This window comes from Pelecanus crispus, chromosome 10, assembly GCF_030463565.1.
Source record: "Pelecanus crispus isolate bPelCri1 chromosome 10, bPelCri1.pri, whole genome shotgun sequence".
In the NCBI taxonomy this organism is placed as follows: Eukaryota; Metazoa; Chordata; class Aves; order Pelecaniformes; family Pelecanidae; genus Pelecanus; species Pelecanus crispus.
The window spans coordinates 42,376,684-42,397,880 of record NC_134652.1 but is presented as its reverse complement, the minus strand read 5'-3'; the positions used below and the strand labels follow the sequence as shown (position 1 = coordinate 42,397,880).

The 21,197-nt window shown below is 41.6% G+C and overlaps 2 protein-coding genes across 2 annotated transcripts; one reads left to right on the top strand and one right to left on the bottom strand.

Moving 5' to 3' along the window:
- The first annotated feature begins 90 nt into the window (after positions 1-90).
- FAM149B1 (family with sequence similarity 149 member B1) lies at positions 91-15,110 on the top strand. Its single transcript, XM_075717729.1, has 15 exons — positions 91-140; positions 1,068-1,172; positions 1,846-1,978; positions 3,012-3,154; positions 3,815-3,934; positions 4,544-4,714; positions 6,493-6,680; positions 6,952-7,082; positions 7,669-7,722; positions 8,192-8,304; positions 8,958-9,164; positions 11,556-11,682; positions 12,009-12,134; positions 13,116-13,197; positions 15,016-15,110. The coding sequence occupies exons 1-15, from the start codon at positions 91-93 to the stop codon at positions 15,087-15,089; spliced, it is 1,824 nt and encodes a 607-aa protein (XP_075573844.1). The 3' UTR covers positions 15,090-15,110.
- Positions 15,111-17,757: 2,647 nt separating this feature from the next.
- Positions 17,758-21,085, bottom strand: DNAJC9 (DnaJ heat shock protein family (Hsp40) member C9). The gene is made up of 5 exons (XM_075717753.1): positions 20,906-21,085; positions 20,563-20,703; positions 20,081-20,335; positions 19,211-19,294; positions 17,758-18,442 (listed from the first exon to the last, which is right to left on the bottom strand). Exons 1-5 carry the CDS (start codon positions 21,083-21,085, stop codon positions 18,323-18,325), a joined length of 780 nt encoding a protein of 259 aa, XP_075573868.1. The 3' UTR covers positions 17,758-18,322.
- Between the last annotated feature and the right edge of the window lie 112 nt (positions 21,086-21,197).

The window sequence follows — 21,197 nt, the reverse complement described above, 5'->3', positions numbered from 1 at the left end:
CCGGGCCGAGCCGTGCCGGGCCGTGCCGGGCGGTAACGCTCCGCCTCCGCGGAGGTGGGGCGGTGCAATGGCGGCGCGGCGGAGCTGAGGATGATCTCGCGATACGCGCGGAAGCCGGTCCCCGCCGGCGCTCTGGAGATGTGAGTGGCGGCCGCCGCCGCTTCCCCCCCTTCCCCGGGCCCCGCTGCCGCCTGCTCCCGGCGCTCGGGCCTGCTCGGCCGCCTTCCCCCGCCGCCTGAACGGGCCGGGGCCGGGGCCGGGCGGGCGGGCGCAGCTCGCCGGCTGGGTGGGCCGGCTTGGAGCGGCGGCGGGGCCGCCTAAGGCGGCCGGCAGCCTGAGGGCAGGCGCGGTAAACAGCCATGGTGGCTGCTCGTCGCTTGAAAAACAGAGGTGTGAGAGAGCGTGGTTAAACCCCTCTTCTCGCCTGTGTTTTGACCCAAGAGCTCCCTGAGGCGCGGGCGCTTTTTCGGGAGAGGTTTAAACAAACGCATAGGTTTTGGTAGGTAGCTGCTTTTTGCTCCCGCTTTGACACGTCTGTCTCCAGCTGCTGTGACTTGTCCCTCTTTCCTAGAGGCAGAGTCATTTAGGTTGGAAAAGACCTTTAAGATGAAGTCCAGCCGTCAACCGAACGCTACCAAGCCCACCACTAAACCAATTAAGGGCATCTAAACTTTGACAAAACAAAAAAAACCCGAGCAAATACTGTTTCTCCTAACTTGCCTGCGCACAGTTCGGTGGCTACTCTTGTTCTATTCGATTACCAGTCTCCTACAGCGGTAATGGCATTCTGTCTGCTTTTAGAGAGCAGATTCACAACAACGTTTTGACTTTCTGATTTCTAAGCAAAGACCTTTAACTCCATGTTTAGCCTAGAGTTAGTTTTGATGCCTTAATTCTAAAGCTTTGGTAACAAGAATTAGCCCTTTAATAGTAATAAATCAGCTCTGGTATGCAAATTAGTGCATTCCTTGAAAAGCAGAAAAAAACAAAAAAACCCTCTATAAAGCTTAGGAGCTCTGTAGATATTTATTCTTTTAAGTAATGTCAAGTTCCGCTTCTTGTTTTAGACAAGGACTTCCAAAACATGCCTTGCGGCATCATCCACTGCCAGAACCGCGAGCTGAGGTGCGCCCAGCCACACCCACGGCTGAAAACTACGGCCAGGTCTCAAGGTACTTGTCATAACATAAAATGAATCTTTGTCTGGAGACAATGGCAAATCCAGGCACCTTTGTGTCGAGTTACCTTCACAGAAGTAATACAGTTGGTAGGCTTAGGCTTTGCCTCAGATCTGTAACATTTCAGAACATGTCCTATCGATTTTGGAAATAAGAAAAAGTGTGTAGCTATGTTCTGTTCCCAGCTCGCAAATAGCCCGGGTCAATCTAATTTTATGGCAGAAACAAGAGGAGAAAAAAAAAAAAAATTCCTGAGCGGTGTAGAACCTAGAAATAGTCTGTAGCTTAACTGAGATAATTTTTGCAAAATCTATGTTTTGCTTGACCTCTAGACTTCCTATGTCATTGAGATTATTAGGACTTACAGTTGTTATAATTACTTGTGTACTAATTTTTGCAAAATCTATGTTTTGCTTGACCTCTAGACTTCCTATGTCATTGAGATTATTAGGACTTACAGTTGTTATAATTACTTGTGTACTATGGATGCTGCTTAAATGCCGCTGAAGTAAATATTTGCCCTGTGAAAACTATCATTGCTAAGACCTCTTCTGATATATCTATGCTTTTTTGTACAGAAAGAAATGTTTACTTACCCACTTTATCTGTCATTGTATATTTTGGGGTTTTTTTCCCATCCTTTTTTTCCTCAACATGTGCATTTCAGGGAGTCTGAAATCTGGAAGGAATCAGATTACCCGTCTGTTACTCCAGCTGATCGTGAGAATTCATGGTCTGCTCCTCAGAGTTACGCCGACACCTCCACCGAAGACAGCTCAGTCTTCTCTTGGGGCTATGACGTGAGTAGAACGTAATCATCCAAACCAAATGTAGCGCAGTGAGTAGAAAGACATTTGACATACCATTGCAAACAGATTTCAGGATAAAAATGAGGATTGGATCTGTTAATAAATCATGATAGTGGTTATAGAAAGAACATCTTTTTTATCTCTTCCCCATCTTTCCTTTCTGTCAGATCAAAACATACTAGGCTCATAGTATTCAGTTAATCTTCTGCATTTCCATCTAAAACTTTGGAAATGCAAATCCTATAATGCATAAATGTATCTGTACAACATAATAAATGCTGTTACTGTGGAATCCCAAACGTGGGTGGATGACTTTCAGACGCTTGGTGTGAGTTTGTCAAACTTCTGCATACTTGTATGTTTCTTAAAATATAGTAAGCTCCTAAAACATTATTTTAATTTAGAAATGCTTGGTTTATTCCCTCTCTACCAGAACAAAGTGTGCTGTTGCTTTCTGTGAGGTGAGATGGAACTGTTTAGGTTTAAATTACCCAAGAACCGACCCCATTTTCTAGCTACATGAGAACATGTAACAAAGGTCCTGAACATCCTTCACTTTCACAGTATTTCACACCAGTCTGCATTGCTTTTTGTTTTGCTGCTGCCTATGGACATTGCAAGCAACAAATTTTCCATTCCATTAAAATGTCACCGAATTTTATCCTTCCTGTTCTGGTTTCTTTTATGTCAATTGCTATATCTTTAACTTAGTATCATAACACAGGTATTTCAAAATGTATTAATAGCTTTTCTGTTGTGTCAATGTAAGCTACCATCAGTAGCTATGTTGGTACGCTACCAACGTAGCTACCATCAGTCCTAACATAAGTCTGCATCATCTCCGGGGGGGAATTATTTAAAGTTAATGTCTTTCTATGCAAAAGAAATAGAACTGTTTAAATCAGTCCCACTAAGCTTTAAAGAATGAGTTGTCTTTTTCAATTACTAAAAAAAAAAAATCAATTTAAAAAAACACCTCCGAATGCTATTCACTTGGTACTTATTGGATAACTTTCCTTTCTAGGAATTTGATAAAGCTGCCACACAACAAGTTCAGCAGATGTTCAGGCAAATTGATGAGCTTCTCTATGAGCAGAAAGAACATGTGCATGTTGAGGGTCTGCGGGAAGAATGCCACCAGTGGGCATCCAACTTTCCTCATCTCAGGTATTTTATTAAGAGACTAATGCTAGTACCATCACAGAGTTATAAAAGGGTAGGGATGAAAACAGTTGCTTTTAAAACAACATTAGTAGCAGGGTGGTTTTATGCAATTGTATAGTAGAGGGAAAAAGATCACTCTGGTAGTCTGCCTGCCACTGTCATTAATTCTGCTATCTCACATTTGGTTCCTTGTCAGAGGGTTAGTGCTCTTTGCAACTGACTTGGCTTTAACGTAGCAAAATTCTCCTAGAAGAGATGTATGGTACAGCTGAAAGCCAGGTGCTTAGAAGAATTAAAAAATCCTCCTACCCTAGTTCAGCAGTCCTTATGGCTATCTGGAAACTTAAATTTTAAATTTTCATTACATGTACTTGAACAGTTTTGTCCATATTCAAAAGTCTTACAATTAGCAGAGCATAAAAAAAAAAAAAAGCAACATTTTCTTGATTTCTTTACCTGACTCAAAGCAATCTGTACTAGGGAAAAGAATTGATACCACCAAGAAAACTGCATAGCTTCCCTACAGAATTTTTAGGATTTGCTGCTGTGTGTTCTTATACACTTCACTGTCTTACACTATCTTACCGTCTTAACACTTATACACTGTACTATCTTACTTTCAACATTTTCTGATTCATTTGTCCTTTGCTTTTGCCATGGCAGGGTTGTGGGGAAGCAGATAGTGATCCCCACCGATGAAGGGTATGGATGGTATTTGAGTTCACCTTCTGGCACTTTAGGTTCCTCAGACGTAAGTTCACCACGAGAAACAGATTCTAAGGAGTAAGTACCAGCGGTTAATCCAGACTGTACTGAGGCAGGAAGGTAATTTTATTTTCAGCGGACTGCAGTGATAGGCTGCTTAAAATCTGAAGCCTAAGTCCTTTCTGTTAGGCTGAGTTTTGAACACAGCACACTCTCTGTTTTTTTCTTTTTTAACTAAAAGTAGTACATTCAGAATAGCGAGACCATGTAGCTCTGCTTGTTGCTAACTACAGTAAACTGGTCAGTAAATAGAAATACCTTTGCTGCTGCTGACTTCTTAAGAATATGTATGTAGTGTAGCTCGCCATATTGTTAATCATCTATTAAATTTGTATAGAACTTCAAAAATACAAAGCACTACATTAGTACTACTTTTATTATATATATATAAAATATTATTATAATGTTTTTTAAGTTGCTTTGCATTTTTTCTGAAGTTTCAAGTTCCTTAGCAAGAATTAAAAATAACCAAACCAAAAGAGTGTTTACTGTAATGCATAATTTGTTGGCCTCCCTACTGCTTGGCCTTAACCACCGTGTTGTCTCTCAGCTCACCAAATGCTGCTATTTGAAGTGGAATAACAACTTATTTTCATTTCTGTTTTCTGAAAACTGTCACCCGTTCAGATTTAGTGTTTTTGGCAAGAAGGTACCGCTTTCTGTTACTCCTGTTCACAAAAAGGCTGACCGTTCCAAGTCTCCGGCCTTGTGTTCTCCAGAGAGCGAAGAAGGTGAAGATGGAGTAATTGTCTCTGAAGGAATAATGGAGGAATATTTAGCATTTGACCGCAGAGATGTGTAGGTATTGAATATTAAGACAGCAACTAGCACCAGTATCCTGGAATTCCTGCTGTTACGAGATATACATATATTTGGGTTTGATGTTAGTTGATAGAGTATTTGATGAATTTTTTTTTTTTTTTTTTACATCTTTCCTCTAGAGAACTTTCAAAAGCCTGAGGTTGCTAGGGCACCGGGAATTCTCCCAATCCGTTTCCTAGAACAGTTTATTTTGCTAAATTATTTTTCTGAATTTTTTGTAATTTTTCATACTAGCCATTTTTAGAATCATAGAATTACAGAATTGTTTAGGTTGGAAAAGACCTTAAGATCATCAAGTCCAACCGCTAACCATTTTTGTGCCTGGTTTAAACAGTTCATTCCATCATAACTAAGAGCCTGCTATGTATTAATATTTAATAAAACTTGTTTAAATGCCATTTATTTTTATACTAAGTCAAATTCATTGTTGTTTGTTATGCACTAGCAGTGCGCTGCTTTGGTTTTGTACTAGCATTTTGGGTGGAATTGTACCTTTCCAGATTATCAGTGGTAATTTAAGAATTAGAGCGCATTTGGTGCTTGCTAAGAAATAATTACCACTATTTTTATCTTACAAAGAAATGATGGATTCTTTTTGCCCCTTTACTTTATTCAACCCAATAATAGGAACATATGGCCTGGGTGAGGACTCTGGATGGCACTGTCAGTTGCTAACTACTTAATTGGTTTTAATAAATAAAGCCACTTAGCTGTGTGGACTGTGAGAGTCAAATGGGTAGGTGGCTCGCTTTGCCAGGCCAGAGAGACATTGCTGCACCAAACAACATCGCTGTCTCTGTAAAATAATGGTAGAAGTATTACAGATTTTTCTAGTGAGATCTCCTTTTTTTTCCGCCCCCCCCCCCCCCCCCCCCCCAGGTTTGTAGCTTTTTGATGTTAAGTACTATTTCAGGGAGCAGATACGAAAGCCGTAATAAATGCGTTTGCATCAGTATTATTTTCTCCCTCCTCTGAAGTTTCTTTTGGCAGATGAACATAAACATTTTTGAGCAGTTGTCTTCCAGGTTTCACACTTCAGCATACCTCTTGTGTTGTGGAAGTCTGCAGCAAAGGCCCCTCGCTGCTGTGAATTACGGTTTTTCTCCCCTCTCATTGATTACATCTAATTGTCTAAAACTGAATTAAGCCTGTGCCCTGAACACGTCCTGGCTGTTCGAGCAGCGGGCTGAGAGTGGCATTAAACAGTCACAAGCAGTAACATTCCCTCTTTCTCATCTTCAGAATTCTGTAGTGACATTAGATATGGAGCCTAACAATGTTAGGAACAAATATCGCTGTAACTATTAATGTTTATTTTTAAATGGAACTTTGATCTCCTTGGTAAATTATTTTTTATTCATGAAGCATCATTTATAGTCATTCTGTACAGGGAAACCGAGGTGTGCAGTAATAAGGTTGATTGTGTCGGTCATTTCTCATTTAGGTCAGTGGTAGATTCTGGAAGAAATAAAAGTTCAAGTGTCCAGCTTGCTTCTTTCAGTATGAGACTGTTATTTGATATTGCTGTTTATTAAAGTGTCGGCTCTCAGAAAATAATATTGCACGATAAATACAAAACTTCTCCTGAAGTCTTCAAACTATTCAGCCAGCTACCTTGACCTATTTCAGTTTAAGAGAAAATAGAACAGAAATGCAGCCTTAGCTGTTGTTTTAATCCTATTAAATAAATGCAACAAAATATAGGAGACAAAGAAGATGTGCTTATGGTACAGGTAATGCTTACATTTTTACAGGGAGGAGGAGTTGCATGAGAGGAAGATGGGTCTGTCCTCCGGTAGACGGAAATTGGGGTTTCCTCCAATCTCTCCGTATTCCTGCATGAAGGATTCTGTGCTCACATTTGTGTTTGATGATGTGTGGAGTGAAGTCCTTGGCTGCATGGAAGAATTAATCTGCAGACACTGGGAAGGGTCAGCCTCTGGTAAGGATCACCATTAAACTGAAGATTCAAAAGGGGATTTCAGTTACTTAATTTTGCAAGGATGCAATGAGAAGGAGATGTATTTGGGAATAATCTCTTCGCGGGGGGGCGGGAGGTTATTTTCCTAACAGTGTGAGACATGCCTTCGAAAGATTTAATAGAGCTTACCATCTAAGAGGACTCTCTTTAAAAAATTTGGATTCATAGCACTGTCCACAACTAGCAATGCCAGCAGTCTGTATTTACAGGAATTCTCTGTTGCTTTGCATAGATGATGAGAAAAATATCATAACAGTAGAAACAATCAGAGCAGATGCTGGAAGCCCTTTGCAGTTTGATCCTCTGCCAGCGTTGTTACCTCGTGTGCCACAAACTAAAACGCCCTCAGTGACATCAAATGTGGTAAGTATTTTTAGCCCGCTGGTTTGTGTAGGGACAAGTCAATACAGCGCTACCTAAGCAAACAGATTCGAGTACGTCAGGGGACTGTTCAGATACATAACTAGTTTGGATTTTGTATGAATGCTGACTGTCCTTTCTACCACTTACGTTCTGTTATTCCTCAGTTGCAAGTTTTAATTCCTATTTTACTCTTTAAAACTTAATATTTTATATATGTATTGGACAACCATGTGGTGACTGTTCATTAATGGCATAGTTCTTTCTACATTTCAATACTGTTTGAGCTAAATTGTGAGATTGAGGATTGGGTGTGTGAGATCCTGTTCTCACTAGCTTATCTATAGCTAACCCATCAGGCAATAGAGGACAAACCTCAGTGCAGTTGTAAAACAGTATTTTTTTTTCTCAGACACTGAATTTGACTGTATAATCTGCTTTAGATGATCTGCTCCTAGAGTGGTGAGCACCAAAGTGTTATCTGTTTATTCCATTTTAATTCAACTCTTTCCTTCTTATTTCTTTTTATTTCCTTCTCCTTTACTTCTACCCCTGCCTCTTCCTCGTGTTCCTCTTACTGTGTGTGTAGTGCCCAAAAACCAGATGTGGCCGCAAAAGCAAAAAGAGGAGAAAACCACCTCAAGTATGTATGTTGGAGAGATTAAAGCTCTGGTATTCTCTATTTGCTGTTGTTACGGTGGGTGGAATTGGATGTTTTTCCCAATTAATTAGTCTGTATTCCACAAAAGGAGTTTGTAGTTCTGTTCTTGACGTAAAATGTCAACGTACACTGAAAATTAGTTTCGTAAAGCTTCTGATTATAGCCATTGTTGGAAGATCCTGTCATGCAAATGAGAAGCTCAGTTGGAAAATATTAAGTATGACATAGCATGGTAGGATACATTTTCTAATCACTACCATTAGCAAGAAAAATGGAATGCTAAGATGCCTGTCTTAGATGGGGAAGTAACATAACTGATATAAAAATGACGGGGTGTCATGGAAGAAATTAATTTCTTCCCTCCAAATTAATTTACGAGGACAAAATCTGTAAATATGTGTGTATATCTCTGCCAAACAGTAATTTACTTACTTATTTTTTAACCTTTCAGGTAAATCTCTCTCAAGGGTCAAGTAGTGGCTCTCAGCGTAATCTGAATGGCTTGATGGTGATACATGGGATCCAGTTACAGCAAAGGAATCTGCCTGTAATAGAGAAAACACCGTAAGAACTATAGGTGATCTGTTGTAAAGTAGAGCACTCTCACGGTGAGAGGAATTCAACCCAAAACATTGTGAGATAACTTCCTACACTGGAGAAAGCAATTCTCAATTATATTCCTGCTTGTTTGTTTATTTGTCCTCTATGAAACATATACTTCTAGCACAGGTTTTCTATTTGATTGCTGCTGGTTTACCACTTAGTGAACAGCCGTGGCATTACTGTTGGCACTAACTGACACCCTGAAAAGAGACAAAGCTCAGAATGGGGTAGAGAAACTGATTTGCTCAGTTCCTAGAAGTGGACTTGCGTTAGATCTAGGCTATGGGTGTGAAAACTGATGTTTACCCTATGGGGTTTGGTTTTTTTTTTCCATCTGTTCTGTGATTAATTTTTACTTTTATACTGGAATCTTGAATCAGAAAGTTCATAGTTCAGTAAAAAAATAAAGGTAGGCTTCTTTTTTCTTTTCCATCCCCTATTCTTTTCTAATTTGGCTGTAAATTACTTTATACAGTTACGTAAAAATATGAAAACACATCATCCCTATCCACACATAATACTATTAATGCCGCATGTAGATGAGTACTTTGGTAATGGGGTAGTTATCAGTCATGTTGACCATATCTTTCTTGGTTTTATAATTCTTTTGTTAGGGACCTGGATGACAAACAGCCAGGCTCCAGTTCCATTGTCTCTACTAGAGTGTGGCCAAATCGTCCTCTAGAGCTCAGCACATCATCCCTGTCACGTTCCACGAGAAAGCGAAACCCACCACCACGTACCCTGCATCCCATCAACACAAGCCACTCTCGTACCGGGACCCCAGGGTCTGTGGACAGTGTCTTCAGGGGAACTCGACTGTACGTTTCAAAACCAGTTTCTCACAGCAAGTTACCGTATTTAGAGAACCCAGCTTATACAAAAAGCATACAGTTGAATAGCAAGAACATGAATTACTTGATAAGCACAGGTCTTATGAGGAGCGGCTGAGGGAGCTGGGGGTGTTCAGCCTGGAGAAGAGGGGGCTGAGGGGAGACCTCATCGCTCTCTGCAGCTGCCTGACAGGAGGGGGCAAGGAGGGGGGTGTTGGTCTCTTCTCCCAAGTAGTTAGTGATAGGACAAGAGGAAATGGGCTCAAGCTGCATCAGGGGAGGTTTAGATTGGCTATTAGGAAAAATTTCTTCAACAAAAGAGTGGTCAAGCATTGGAACAGGCTGCCCAGAGAGGTGGGGGAGTCCCCATCCCTGGAAGTGTTCAAAAAACGGGTAGATGTGGCACTTTGGGACATGGTTTAGCGGGCATGGGGGTGTTGGGTTGATGTTGGACTGGTGATCCTAGAGATCCTTTCCAACCTTAATGATTCCTAGTTTTCACTTTCATTATAAATGATCCAGTTACCAAGCCAGGAAACATGAAATTGCTACTCTCCCCTTAATTGGTTTAGTGGTGGACTTGGCAGTGTTAGGTTAATGGTTGGACTGGGTGATCTGAAAGGTCTTTTCCAACCTAAATGATTCTCTGATTAAAGAAATTAACTGCCTGTTAAAGCACAATCGCCCCTGAGAAAGCCAAGTTGCTAAAGTTGACATTTACTTTGCTACAAGCTGCGATTCAATGAATTGCAAACATATTTAGGTAGTTTTGCACACAAACTCTAGACCCCGGTCTGTCCGGTACAAGCAAAGCAAATACCACCATCTCTTTCTTGTCACCGGCTTTGTTTTTCTGTAGCCTATTTTCAAGATGAACTTAAAAGCCTGGTTTTTGGAGGGCAAACTGCCTGTTGCTGTCCTAGCCCAGACTGGGCTATAAAGAAGATGGTCAGCTCAGATAGGCTATCCGGCTGACCAAAGGACTCCTGAGGTACTCAGTGAACCCTCGGTCACATCCAGAATAATTTCCTTTTGTTTGGCGTAATGATCTGACCGAATGTATTCATTTACAGGGACCACAGGGTCTTGGGAAACAATGCAGGGTTTAATATACTTCTGTATTCCACGTGTGTTGTGAATTGATGTAATTTCCTTTTAGTTTTGCAGTTTACCGATAAACTCATCCAGCCTGTTATTTTTTGTCATGTACTGTTTAAAGACTTGTTCCATGTCCCTTCCAGTATTTTATATTTCTGTTCCCTCAGGCTTCGATCACTCTAACAATTGTTAACATTTCCCCTTTATTACCATATATTTTTAAATGTATGTAGAGAGCACTAGGAAAGTCTTTTTTAAAATGCTGATTATAGTTTGAAGCTTTTCTAATGTATTCTTACAGAACACCCTTCCTTCTGCCAGCTCCACAATGCGTATAGAGCTAAGGCCTCGATCATTTCTGGCAGTTCTCAAACATACAATAATATGGAGACACCTTTCATATGAAAAGGCTGTATCTAGAAAATAGAATACTTACTTTTTTAAATGCCTCCTGTGACTAAAGCTTAATTAATTTTGTATTTTGTGCAATTAGATTGGTTTAGCTCCCTTTAGAAGGCTTCTAAAAGCCGCTTGCACCTGTACCTTCAAATACTCAAAATACGGAGAAGGCAGAAGCCTTGTTTTACCCCCAGATGTTTTATTTGACGCTTGTAATAAGTGAAAGAGCTACAATATGCATTTGCACTATGTAGCTTATTTACTTGCTCTGCTTAAAATACGGGCCGCTGCTGTTTTCTAGGCTCATTGTTTAATTGCTAGGCTGAAGTTAGCAGTAAGCTGTGCTTCATCCTCAAGGGTATGAACAAAGAGCAGAAAATAATGCTGTGTCTGGGAACGGGCAGGCAAGATTCTACCGTTGTATGGTAACTGCCCATGAAGGCACCTCAACACATACACACCTTTATTCTGCAGTATCCTGCACAGCACACTCCTTCAAAATGCACGGCATGAGCTGCATTTGAACCACCAGCTAGCTTTTATATACACCCGTTACCAGGATTTCTGCTGGGGTACTGGTTCTCAGACTCACTCTGCCTATATGCTTAATATTAAACATTCTGCAAACTGGAAGTTCTTGTTAATAGATGAAAAGACTTCTGCCAAACTTTACCCGCTGCAGAACTCCTTTCAAATACAGTCTCCAATAGTCAGCCCTAACACCAGCATCTTGTAGCAAAATTCTGCAGCCTTAGCCAAATTCTATCGCTCTTAGTTTCAAGTGTGTCTACATAATGCCAAACAAACTGACAATAGTGTACGTTTACACATTGCCAAACATATAAACTGTAGGTTTTTTCTGTTCTTATTGGTGCATTTCAGTCTGACGGCACATGAGCAGCTGACCTCACCCTCCCCACTGCCGCTAAGCCGAAATAATCTCCTACCACCTATTACTACCACCAGTGTGGCAGAGCACGCGAGCACTGCAGGAGCCCAGAGGCAAACGGTAATAGGCACAACAATTCTATTACTGGATAGTCTAAAATCGTAAGCGCTGCTGATCAAAGTACCTAACCCAAGAGTTCTCATTGGTTTGTTATCTTGTAAGTGACAGCAACTGAAATAGGTGCACAAAAAAATGCTGTGTTGATTTTGACTGCCAACATCACCCATAGTTGAATGCTTTGATTCCAATTAATGCCAGAATTTTTTTCCTCCCCGTAACGGGGTGTAGAATGATTGACTTGGAAAATTAGCTTTAATTCCTAGGCTAATTATTTTAAACGTACTGCTGCAGTAAGAAGTAGCCATAACTGTTATTCTTCAATGCAGAAATCTCGGGGGAAGTCAAGTCGAGCTCACAGTGTAACAACACACGAAGATACCCACCAGCAGCCACAGGAGCGGCTTTTCTTGCCCGATCATTTCTCCAGGCCTAACACAACCAACGCATTCTCGGTAAAGCATGGCAACTTACACCAGATCATCCTTAGTTACTCAGTAGGGTGCTTTGACAATTAACACAGGTAAACATTACCCGAGAACCAAATGTCATAGGCAGTCAGTGCCAGGGAGTTGATCAGGTTCGCAACTTGATTAGATACTCACAGGTTCACAGAAGCATCGTTGCTTGGCACTTCCGAAACAAACAGGGCAAGTCACTTGTTCACGGACAAGGATCTCGCTATAGTCCCCGCAGCCAGCTCCTAACTACACCTATAAGCAGCTGCTGGTACTACACTTTTCTTGAAGAATCCAAGTTTGAGATGCTTGTGGAGAAAGCTAAGTGTTACTTGAGGCGTAACGTTCAATCTAGCGTCTTCTGTGAAGGCTTAAGAAGAACTGTGGGGTAGGAGAGGATGCTTTAAAATTTTGCATAGACATTGGGAAGTCATTCCTACAGCCGTATTCAGAAACGCGAGGGTAGGGTAGTCTTCACTGCTTTCTTGCACCAGTTTGCTGTACTGTTAACGTCCAGTCTGTTTCAGTATCAAATGCTCTTGGTTTAATTTATTGAAACACCTACTCTGCAGCTATCTTGGCCTATCTAGCCAAGTATTTTTTATCTAAGCTTTAAAAGCTGTAATTTTCACAATAGCTTTTAAATAGCAGCTGGTTTGGTTTCTGTGTATAATTTCAACATCCTTGACTTAGCAGTTGAGTGTACAAACTTTTTAAAATCTGTTTTGAAACAGAACAATTTCCAGATGCGGTGAGAATGCCTTTAACTGGCCCAGTGATCTTTCTAAGCAAGAGTGTTATAAAAGTGTATTTTCTACTCTGTAGGAGTTGAACTTAACCCTCCTTAAACGTGTAAAAGCTCTACTTAAACCTTTACAACATCTTACAAATTAGGAAATACACATTTAAGTAGTCTGTATTATAATCTTGACGGTTAGAATTTTTCATGCAAAGAAGTAACTTGAACTGTCTTTTCAGCCAGATCCACAGCACCGCCGTTCTTGCACTGTTACTGATTACAGTAATCGAACTTGGACAAGCAGAGGATCACCGGGTTCAGGTATGCTCATCGGCCATAGAATTTACAGAGATGAAGCAAGAGGTAGGCTTTTGGGACAAGGATGCGTTTCCTACATAGGTGATTACATTGAGGAGGTTTTTTAAAGTTCTATGTCATGTTTTAAGTTTTCCATTATACAAGTTTTATATTTGTATATAGTGCATGTTTGGGTATGGTTGTGGTTGGTTTGGGATTTTATTACCACCTAGTATTTGAAATCATTCAAGGAAGCTTAATGCAATCAGGTCCAACACCTTTCCTGTCAAAGTTAAGAGCAGGAGTTGCCAATTTAAACAGGAACTAGCAACAACTACTTTCTGTCCAAGGGTTTTTCTTCTGCTCGACCATACAACTGAAAGAAATTGCATTATGTCCAGAAGAAACTTATTTGCACTGCATCTGACACAGACTGTACTAGAATTGCACTAGATCAACTCCAAGTATATTTTAAAGCCAGTAACCATACCGGTACAATTCACGTGCATACTCTGTAATCAGAGCATGCTTGTACTGTGTAACAATTGGATTAACTTTATGGAGGTAAGTGGCATAACCTAAAATGAATCTCATCTAAAATTACTTATTTTTAATTAGTCAAAGTATCAAGGCAGCAGGAAGGCATTTTTGTTGTGAATGTAATGCATACTCTTCCCTCCAGTTTCCCTTCCTTCACTGCAAAGTCATCTCCTTAAACTGTTTGTGGTTAATTCACTTTGAAAATAGTCTTCATATATGTTTCAGAATAGCTACACAGTCACAACCAGGCTTGTGGTTCTTTTTTAATAGTAGGAAGCTACAAGACTAAGTTGCACGTGTGTACACAAGTGTTACCGTAGACCAATGAACCTTCCTTATTTCATCTATACGTTCGGATATTTAGGTTTTTCACCTCTTGGCACACGCAGGGTCTAGTCTAGTCAGTTGAAAGGGGTTTTGTTCAGAGATTATGGTAGAGCAGAAGTTAACTTTTGTGCCCTGGAACAGCTTTTCTGAATGCTGTCTTTGTAACTCTCACCTGAACTTACCTTGAGCACTGGCTGTGAACTTTGTATTGATGCTAAGTATCACCTCCACCTGGAAGGGGTGGCAGAGAGCAGGGGATTAGATGCACCTTCTGAAAACTAGGTCTGTCAAGTTACACTGGATTCCTTTTGTCATTCCTTCCTTACGGAGTTGTCAGAATTTCCCACATAAAAATATCCTAATGAGATAGAATTGAAGCTGCAAAAGTTAATGGAAGCTGCAGAGGTTAAGGTAGCAAGTACATGGGTGATCATTAGAGGACAGGAGGGGTCTTTTAGCTGGTCTAACGGCTGAATGGCCTACTACCACTAATATAAGTGGTACAAGAGGCAACTTGAGTTGAACAAAGGCACTAAACTGAAGTAACTCGTTTTTAAACAAGAAAGGAGTGTTTCCTACTGAAATTAAAATAAATATCTGCTCCCCCCCCCCCCCAAAAAAAAAACCAGTATCTTTAAATGCAAGATGAGTTTTATGACTGCTGTATTACAAAAAAAAAAAAGGGGAAATCAGCAGAACTTTGTAGACTTGAATACTTCATGAAGTATCAAGGAATACAGTAGTTCCCTGCAATGCAGCAACTACGAAAGCACACACTTTGCCCCTTTTGGAAGACCACTCACTTGTCTCAAAATTGCATAAGTTATACATAATGCCACGTACTAGAATAAAAAGCCAAAAAAAAAAAAAAAAAAAAGAAAAAAGCATTCCAGTTTTAAGCTAAAGAAGATGTATTTGGTACTTTGTTTTAATACCTTCCAGAAGTCTTAAAGTTGTACGTGATCTATTTATTAGGTCTTCGGCTGCACGGTTCTGTGAAAGCCCACAGTCAAAGTGGATCAGTGACAAAAAGCAAACAGGGGTTCTAACGTGCCATGAAGAAGTATCCATCCGCCTCCAGGGTCATGAACCACCTCTCATTCTCAGCAATGTCAACATTGTTTACAGAGAATTTTCAAAAACCCTTCCTTATGAATAATTATTTTTATACAAATCCAAGAAGCAGCTGCCAAAGATTAGAAGGAGTATACTTAAACATTCCGTTTTCTACCAGTAGAAAGTTATACTCCAGTGGAAGGGTGAATATACTCCAGTGGGCAGTAAAGCCTAACTCCTAGAAAATCTAGCAAATGCTCTCAGTCGTTGCTGTTTTCCCATTACTGGCTTGTTACTGGTTCATGTTGTTACAGGCAGGTACTGCAGAACCTGCTGATTTTTCTGTTAGCCCTACAGAAGATTAATCAGGTTTTCCATAGCAGTAGTAATTTAAATTTTTAAAGCTATATTTCTATGTTTAAAGCAATATTGTACTATCAAAAGCAAGCACGGCACGATACTGCTTCTACAACTCAACTTAGACAAAGTTATGAACCCTGTAGTAATTGCAGCAGGTATTAAACACAGTTGTGTAAAACGAAGGTGGCAAACCAGATGAACAGAACTGACAGCTTCAAGGGTAGTACACCCCGACTCTTCCTGTGTTATACAGTTATACCTCCCTCCTCGGTGGCCGAAGAAGGTTTAAGAGGCAAAAAGGAGTCTCTTACTGCAAGTAGTTCCAGACAGTATTCGAAGAAAGTACACTGTCTTCCTGGTGAGATATTTTATGGTCATTTCACGGAATAGGTCAGTCTCCCTTTCTAAAAATGCCTGCCATTACACAAGATTTCTGCACTCTGCCATGAAGTTCCACAACGCAGCTTTCAGTAGATGTGTCCTGCACTGTGTGACAGACGTACCGGAGGTAGCAGCTGTGGTTGCCCTTGTGGCTCCAGATAAGACAAAAACACGAAATACAGGCTTCTCAAAATAAGTGATTAGTTGAAGGTCTTACTCCCAAAGCAGTAAGCGCCAGGCTACAAGGAAGTGTAAATACAAGGTGAGGATAACCACTTACTGTATTTTAACAAAGTTAGGACACTGCACAAAAACCAGTTGTTCCTTTATAATCCAATTAAAGAGCACTTTTTTCTAAATTTCCTTATTAATATTTTTCAAATTACAATTCATATTGGAAAAAAACTTGTCAGTATTCTTTATAAAGTGGCTCCTACTTCCCCACTCGTAAGTTACGCAATCTGTCAAATGTTAGTGGTACCTACAGAACAGCTAATAATTTTTAATCAGTGCTGAAGTTCTTGAGTCCAGTTGATAGAAGCATGCTCTAATCAAAAAGGAGGGAAAAGAAAGCAAAGCAGGACTGCAAATGTAACTGCATTTGCATTTCCTTTCCTTTGCATTTCTAGAAGGGAAAAAAAGGTCTCTCTAGTCTCAATCGAAATCTCTTAAGTTTGCACAGAAATAAATTTTGATGCTAAAGAGAGGCCTCTATTCACTAAACCCTTTCAAAATACAATTTCTCTCAACAGCTAAGACTACTGGAACATTGTACAGCGTGTCATTTAGATATCTCAAGCTAAGTGGAGATAAGCATCCCGGTTATATTGGTGCCATTCCTCAGGGACCAAGTTCGTGCTCTGTAGCCCTAGTGCATAAGAGTTACAAAAACATACAAATAACCTTGAATAGACTTCTAGTAACGCAACGTAGTATTTTGTAGCCTAGAGGAGTCAATGTGTTAAAGTGCAAGCAGTCTCATCATGGGGTAATTTTTAGTTTCTGTACAAATGGTTGACACCAGAAACTTCTCCTGGGCTGTTAGATAGCTATTTTGTATAGTAAAAGTCACGTGTTGTGCAACGTAATAATATGCTGTACTCTCTCAGAATCAGGATAATTTTTGAAAGCAGCCAAGTAAAAGGGAACAGAGTTGCCATTCTACCTCTAGCTTTCCCCCCCGGGAAGCTCTATTAATAAATAGTCAGTTCCCTGAATGCTATCACCAAAGCCATGAGGACCTTCAACTCAAAAGTAAGCGGTCACCTTGTGGCTCATAAGCCTTTGAAAAAATGATCCACAAAATAAAGCCAGCCTCATTCCCTTGAGCTATAGTAAGTTGAAAACTGGTTACCCTTCAAGTTCACAGCCCTGCACACCATGTCAAGGGGTTTAAAAACAGCTGAAGCAAAACCCTTCAAAGTATTTGCACATCTTGCAGAAGTAATTCACTTCTGAAATAACAGAAGCGTTGACAAATACAATGAAGTAGCTAATCACCACCATCCTACAGCAGACGTGACTGTGATGCTATTGAAATAACCTGCAATACATTTCTAACGCCTTGTCACGGGACATCAGGAACCCTAGAAGTACGCAGAACCAGCTCTGTTCTGTGGATTTTTAAGTTTATTACCTCACCTCAGCGTGTTAGAGAATTTCTGCACAGTCACATACGTGCTGCAGCCTCATGTTCTTCCTAAGGCATCTGCCACAGGCAATCCTCAAAGACCCAGCACTAGGTGGCCCTTTCATCTAATGTAGCAGCGCCAGCACTGACGCCAGAGTTAACCATACAGCTGTATTGTTGAGTGTTTACTTGACTTAAAGCAGTCGGAAGAGTCATTGCTGTCGGTGCGTTTTGAACAGCTACTTCGAAAATGTAAAGAGGGCTGGGGAAGCAACATACCACAGGATTCTGCAAAAATCTTCTCATTTATTAAGTCTGCAATTTTTCAAGGTATCTTGATAAAACCAATGGAGTATGTGAAAAACACCTGTTGAGCTGAAGTGCAAAGACCTTTAAAAACAGCAGAAGGTTTGTTACAAAAGAAACCCTTAAATAACAAAAAAGATAAGGTTTCTCGCTCAGAAGCCACAGGAACCAGCACTGAAGACTCCCCAAGGTGTGGGATTACGTTTTCTTTCACCACCAGCTGTACTGATACCCATTAGGTGTTTGGAAGGAATGTGCTTCAGCACGTGTGCAGTAAACACCCAGGCATCCCAAACATCGCACCGCTTCCTTACTGTAACAAAACTTTTAGTCAAGAATCTGTCTGAGCGTAACTGAAGAGCACCCAAAGTAGCACCAGGATGTTTTGTCTGTCTCGTTCGCGGTGCGTGTTCTGTGTCATACCTCCCAGTCACAGCAAGCTGATGCACACACACTCTGAAACAATAGTCCAGAAAAACTCTGAACTTCTCCCAAATCCACATGTTCCCATACAAAATTATACCCGATTATTTCAGCCTACACAGTTCTTTATTTCTTTCCTTTCTTGGCTGCAGTCTTCTTGCCTCCTTTTTTAGCATTATTCCCATATTTTGCTTCCAGTTGGGCCAAAAAGTCATCCATTTCCCTTTTTCGATCTTTATTTCTGCTCTGGGGGAGGGGAAAAAAAACCAAAATCAAAACCAAACTTTTACTACTTCCCAATACAGATTACTCTATTGAAGTTAGACAGCTACATAAAATCTCAGAATAGATTAAACGGGGAATACAAGCTACAGGAGGTATAGTACTGCCAAGCAAAAGCCTACTTGTATACTCTAGGCTCTATACCGAACTTCCACAAGTACCAAGACAGAGGTGAAGAGTGGCTATAAAAAAATCGCGACATAAGGCTAGGAAAAGCAAAGCAATTTCTAGTTTAGACCTAAAACTCTGTTACAATTTGAGGAATGATTAAGCATGAACGTTCTAGGAAGCCCACTGGATGATAAGAAAGAAAAAACAGAAAACATTCCAAAAAACAGAACATAAACAGTACGTTTCTTTCCTTGATCCCCAAGATAAAAAAACCAAAATAGTAAGACCTAGCAACCTCTACATCCTTGTGGAATCCCTCTGAAAGAAAGCATCGTTAACAATCCCCGTCTAACTGCCTAAAACTAGAAGTTAAATATTTTGATTGTGTGTGCAGTAAGGATAAGCATATTAGAATAACTTTGTTAATTTCCAAAAAGACACAGGTAATAAAATCCATAACACACTCTGACTATTAAAGTACATACATATAACATTTTAAGGTCAGACTGTAACCTCAGGAACTCAGAATTGTTGCAAGGATCCAAAATACAAAGATGCTCAGGGAAAACACAATTATAAGCCAGTAACATAATTATCTTTAACAGATACAAAAAGCCTTACTTGAATCAGTGCTTTCAAGTCATCTTCTCCACCAAGGCCCAGTTCGTCTTTTGTCTTTTCTGCCTCTCTGGCTTCTTTCTCTGCCTAAAATAGCAAACTAGGTCTTTAAAAAGTATTTTGCACGTTATTTGACAAAGTCTTATAGTTGTTACCAAACGCTTTATTTTGCATCCGTAAATAAATAGCTGCAAGGAACCACAAACGGTTTCCAAGTTTGGCCACAGATGAGAGGTCAGTCAAAGAGAAAGCCCATTCTGGTTCTGCAGTTCAGTAGAGCGGGACAGTTTTTTGCTGTTTCACAACGCTGACCATGATGAGATGTCTATCCCCATCCCTCTTCCCCACACCCACGCTTTTTTTGTCTTAGCAGCTATTACAATTTCTTACATTGGAGAAAGGTTACTGGGATGTGCACATAACGTATGCTACGTGTCCAAAAAAAAAGAAAGAAAAAACCCAGGCTGGAGAAGAGGTCCATTTAATCCAGAATGTTATTTCACACTTGCCACAAGGCGAGCATAATATATTTCCACCCCACGTACGCTTCCTAACTCCAGCAGCTCATGGCTTTGTAAATAAACGCAGGGATGTGCTACACTGTAATAAGCCGCTGTGTGTAATAACAACATAAAAAACCAGAAGTAATAGGCAACAGCCTCTTAAAACTCAAAAGCCTTTCACAACATTTTGGGGGGGGTGGAGAACACAGGTGACTGAATGTGAAAGTCAAAGATACTGAGCAAGATCTGTAACCCAGCAATCCTGTGGCAAACGTTTGTCTTAAGAACAGTTTTGTTTATTTCTACCAAGGGAGATTAAAAGCTTATAATAAATAATATTCCCCTTTGGTCCCTGATTGATATAACCTACCCGCCTTTTTCTTGCGAGCATTTTCTGCTTAGACTCTTTCACGAAACCTTTGTAGGACGGGACTTCTCCAGAGTCAATGGCTTGTTCTATGATTTTCCGTATTCTTGGTTCATCTGTATAGTCCACACACAACACCGACTCCATTATTCTGTCCATGTCACCCTCAAAATCCATGTACGCCGCTTTAATATCAGCCAGCTCTTCTTCTGAATCTTTATAGCTCTTTTCGAAGTCTTCAATGTCTTTTACCGTGATCTGAAGCGAAGAGGTGACGCTTCTTGAGTTACAGGATTCATTCACCGTAAGGATTTAAGAGACACCATAAAAAAAACCCCCACAGCCCAGTATTTTACACAGAGCTCGTAAGGGAGCTACGTGGCTACAACTCCAGAGCAGCAGGCTTCCCCTTCCCGGAGGGTTTGCCGTCCTGCTGCGGGGAGCCCTGCGGGAGCCCCGACACCGCTTCCCGGCCCGGTTCTCACCTTTTTGAAGAGCAGCCGCCAGTACTCCTGCCAGTCCCGCTCGCCCCTCAGCGCCTCGCCCTCCTCGTCCACCGTGCCCTGCTCATCGTACACGGCCCGCTGCTCCGCGTCGCTCAGGACGGCGTACGCCTTGCCCAGGATCTGTCAGGGAACGGGCGGTCAGCCGGGGAGCCGGGCCCTCGGGGAGCCGGGCCCTCGGTCAGTCAGTCAGGGAACCGGGCCCTCGCTCCGCCGGGCCCTCGGTCGGTCGGGGAATCGGGCCCCTCGGTCCGTCAGGGAGCCGGGCCCCTCGCTCCGCCGGGGAGCCGGGCACTCAGGGGCCGCCACCGCCGCCTTCCCTCACCTGGAACCGCCGCGTCGCCTCCTCCTTAGCGCCGGGCTCGGCGCGGTCAGGGTGTACGCGGAGCGAGGCGCGGTGGTAGGCGCGGCGGATCTCCTCGGGGGAGGCCTGCCGGCGGACGCCCAGGACGCCGTAGAGGTCCGGGGAGCCGAAGGCGGCCTCGCACTGCTCCAGCAGCCCCATCCCGCCGGCCCCGCCGCGCCAACCGCCGCCGCCGCTCTCGCGAGAGCGGCGGCGGCGGTTGGCGCGGCGGGGCCGCGCATGCGCAGGGCGGGTGGGCGGGAAGGCGGCCGCC

Excerpts from the sequence above, each read along its gene's own strand:
- FAM149B1 (XM_075717729.1), top strand. The coding sequence starts at position 91 with ATGATCTCGCGATACGCGCGGAAGCCGGTCCCCGCCGGCGCTCTGGAG. Across the intron at positions 1,979-3,011 it reads TCTTCTCTTGGGGCTATGAC|GAATTTGATAAAGCTGCCAC; the intron begins GTGAGTAGAACG and ends TTTCCTTTCTAG. Across the intron at positions 12,135-13,115 it reads ACACAACCAACGCATTCTCG|CCAGATCCACAGCACCGCCG; the intron begins GTAAAGCATGGC and ends CTGTCTTTTCAG.
- DNAJC9 (XM_075717753.1), bottom strand. The coding sequence starts at position 21,085 with ATGGGGCTGCTGGAGCAGTGCGAGGCCGCCTTCGGCTCCCCGGACCTC. Across the intron at positions 20,336-20,562 it reads GGCGGCTGCTCTTCAAAAAG|ATCACGGTAAAAGACATTGA; the intron begins GTGAGAACCGGG and ends TCTTCGCTTCAG. Across the intron at positions 19,295-20,080 it reads TGCTCGCAAGAAAAAGGCGG|GCAGAGAAAGAAGCCAGAGA; the intron begins GTAGGTTATATC and ends TTGCTATTTTAG.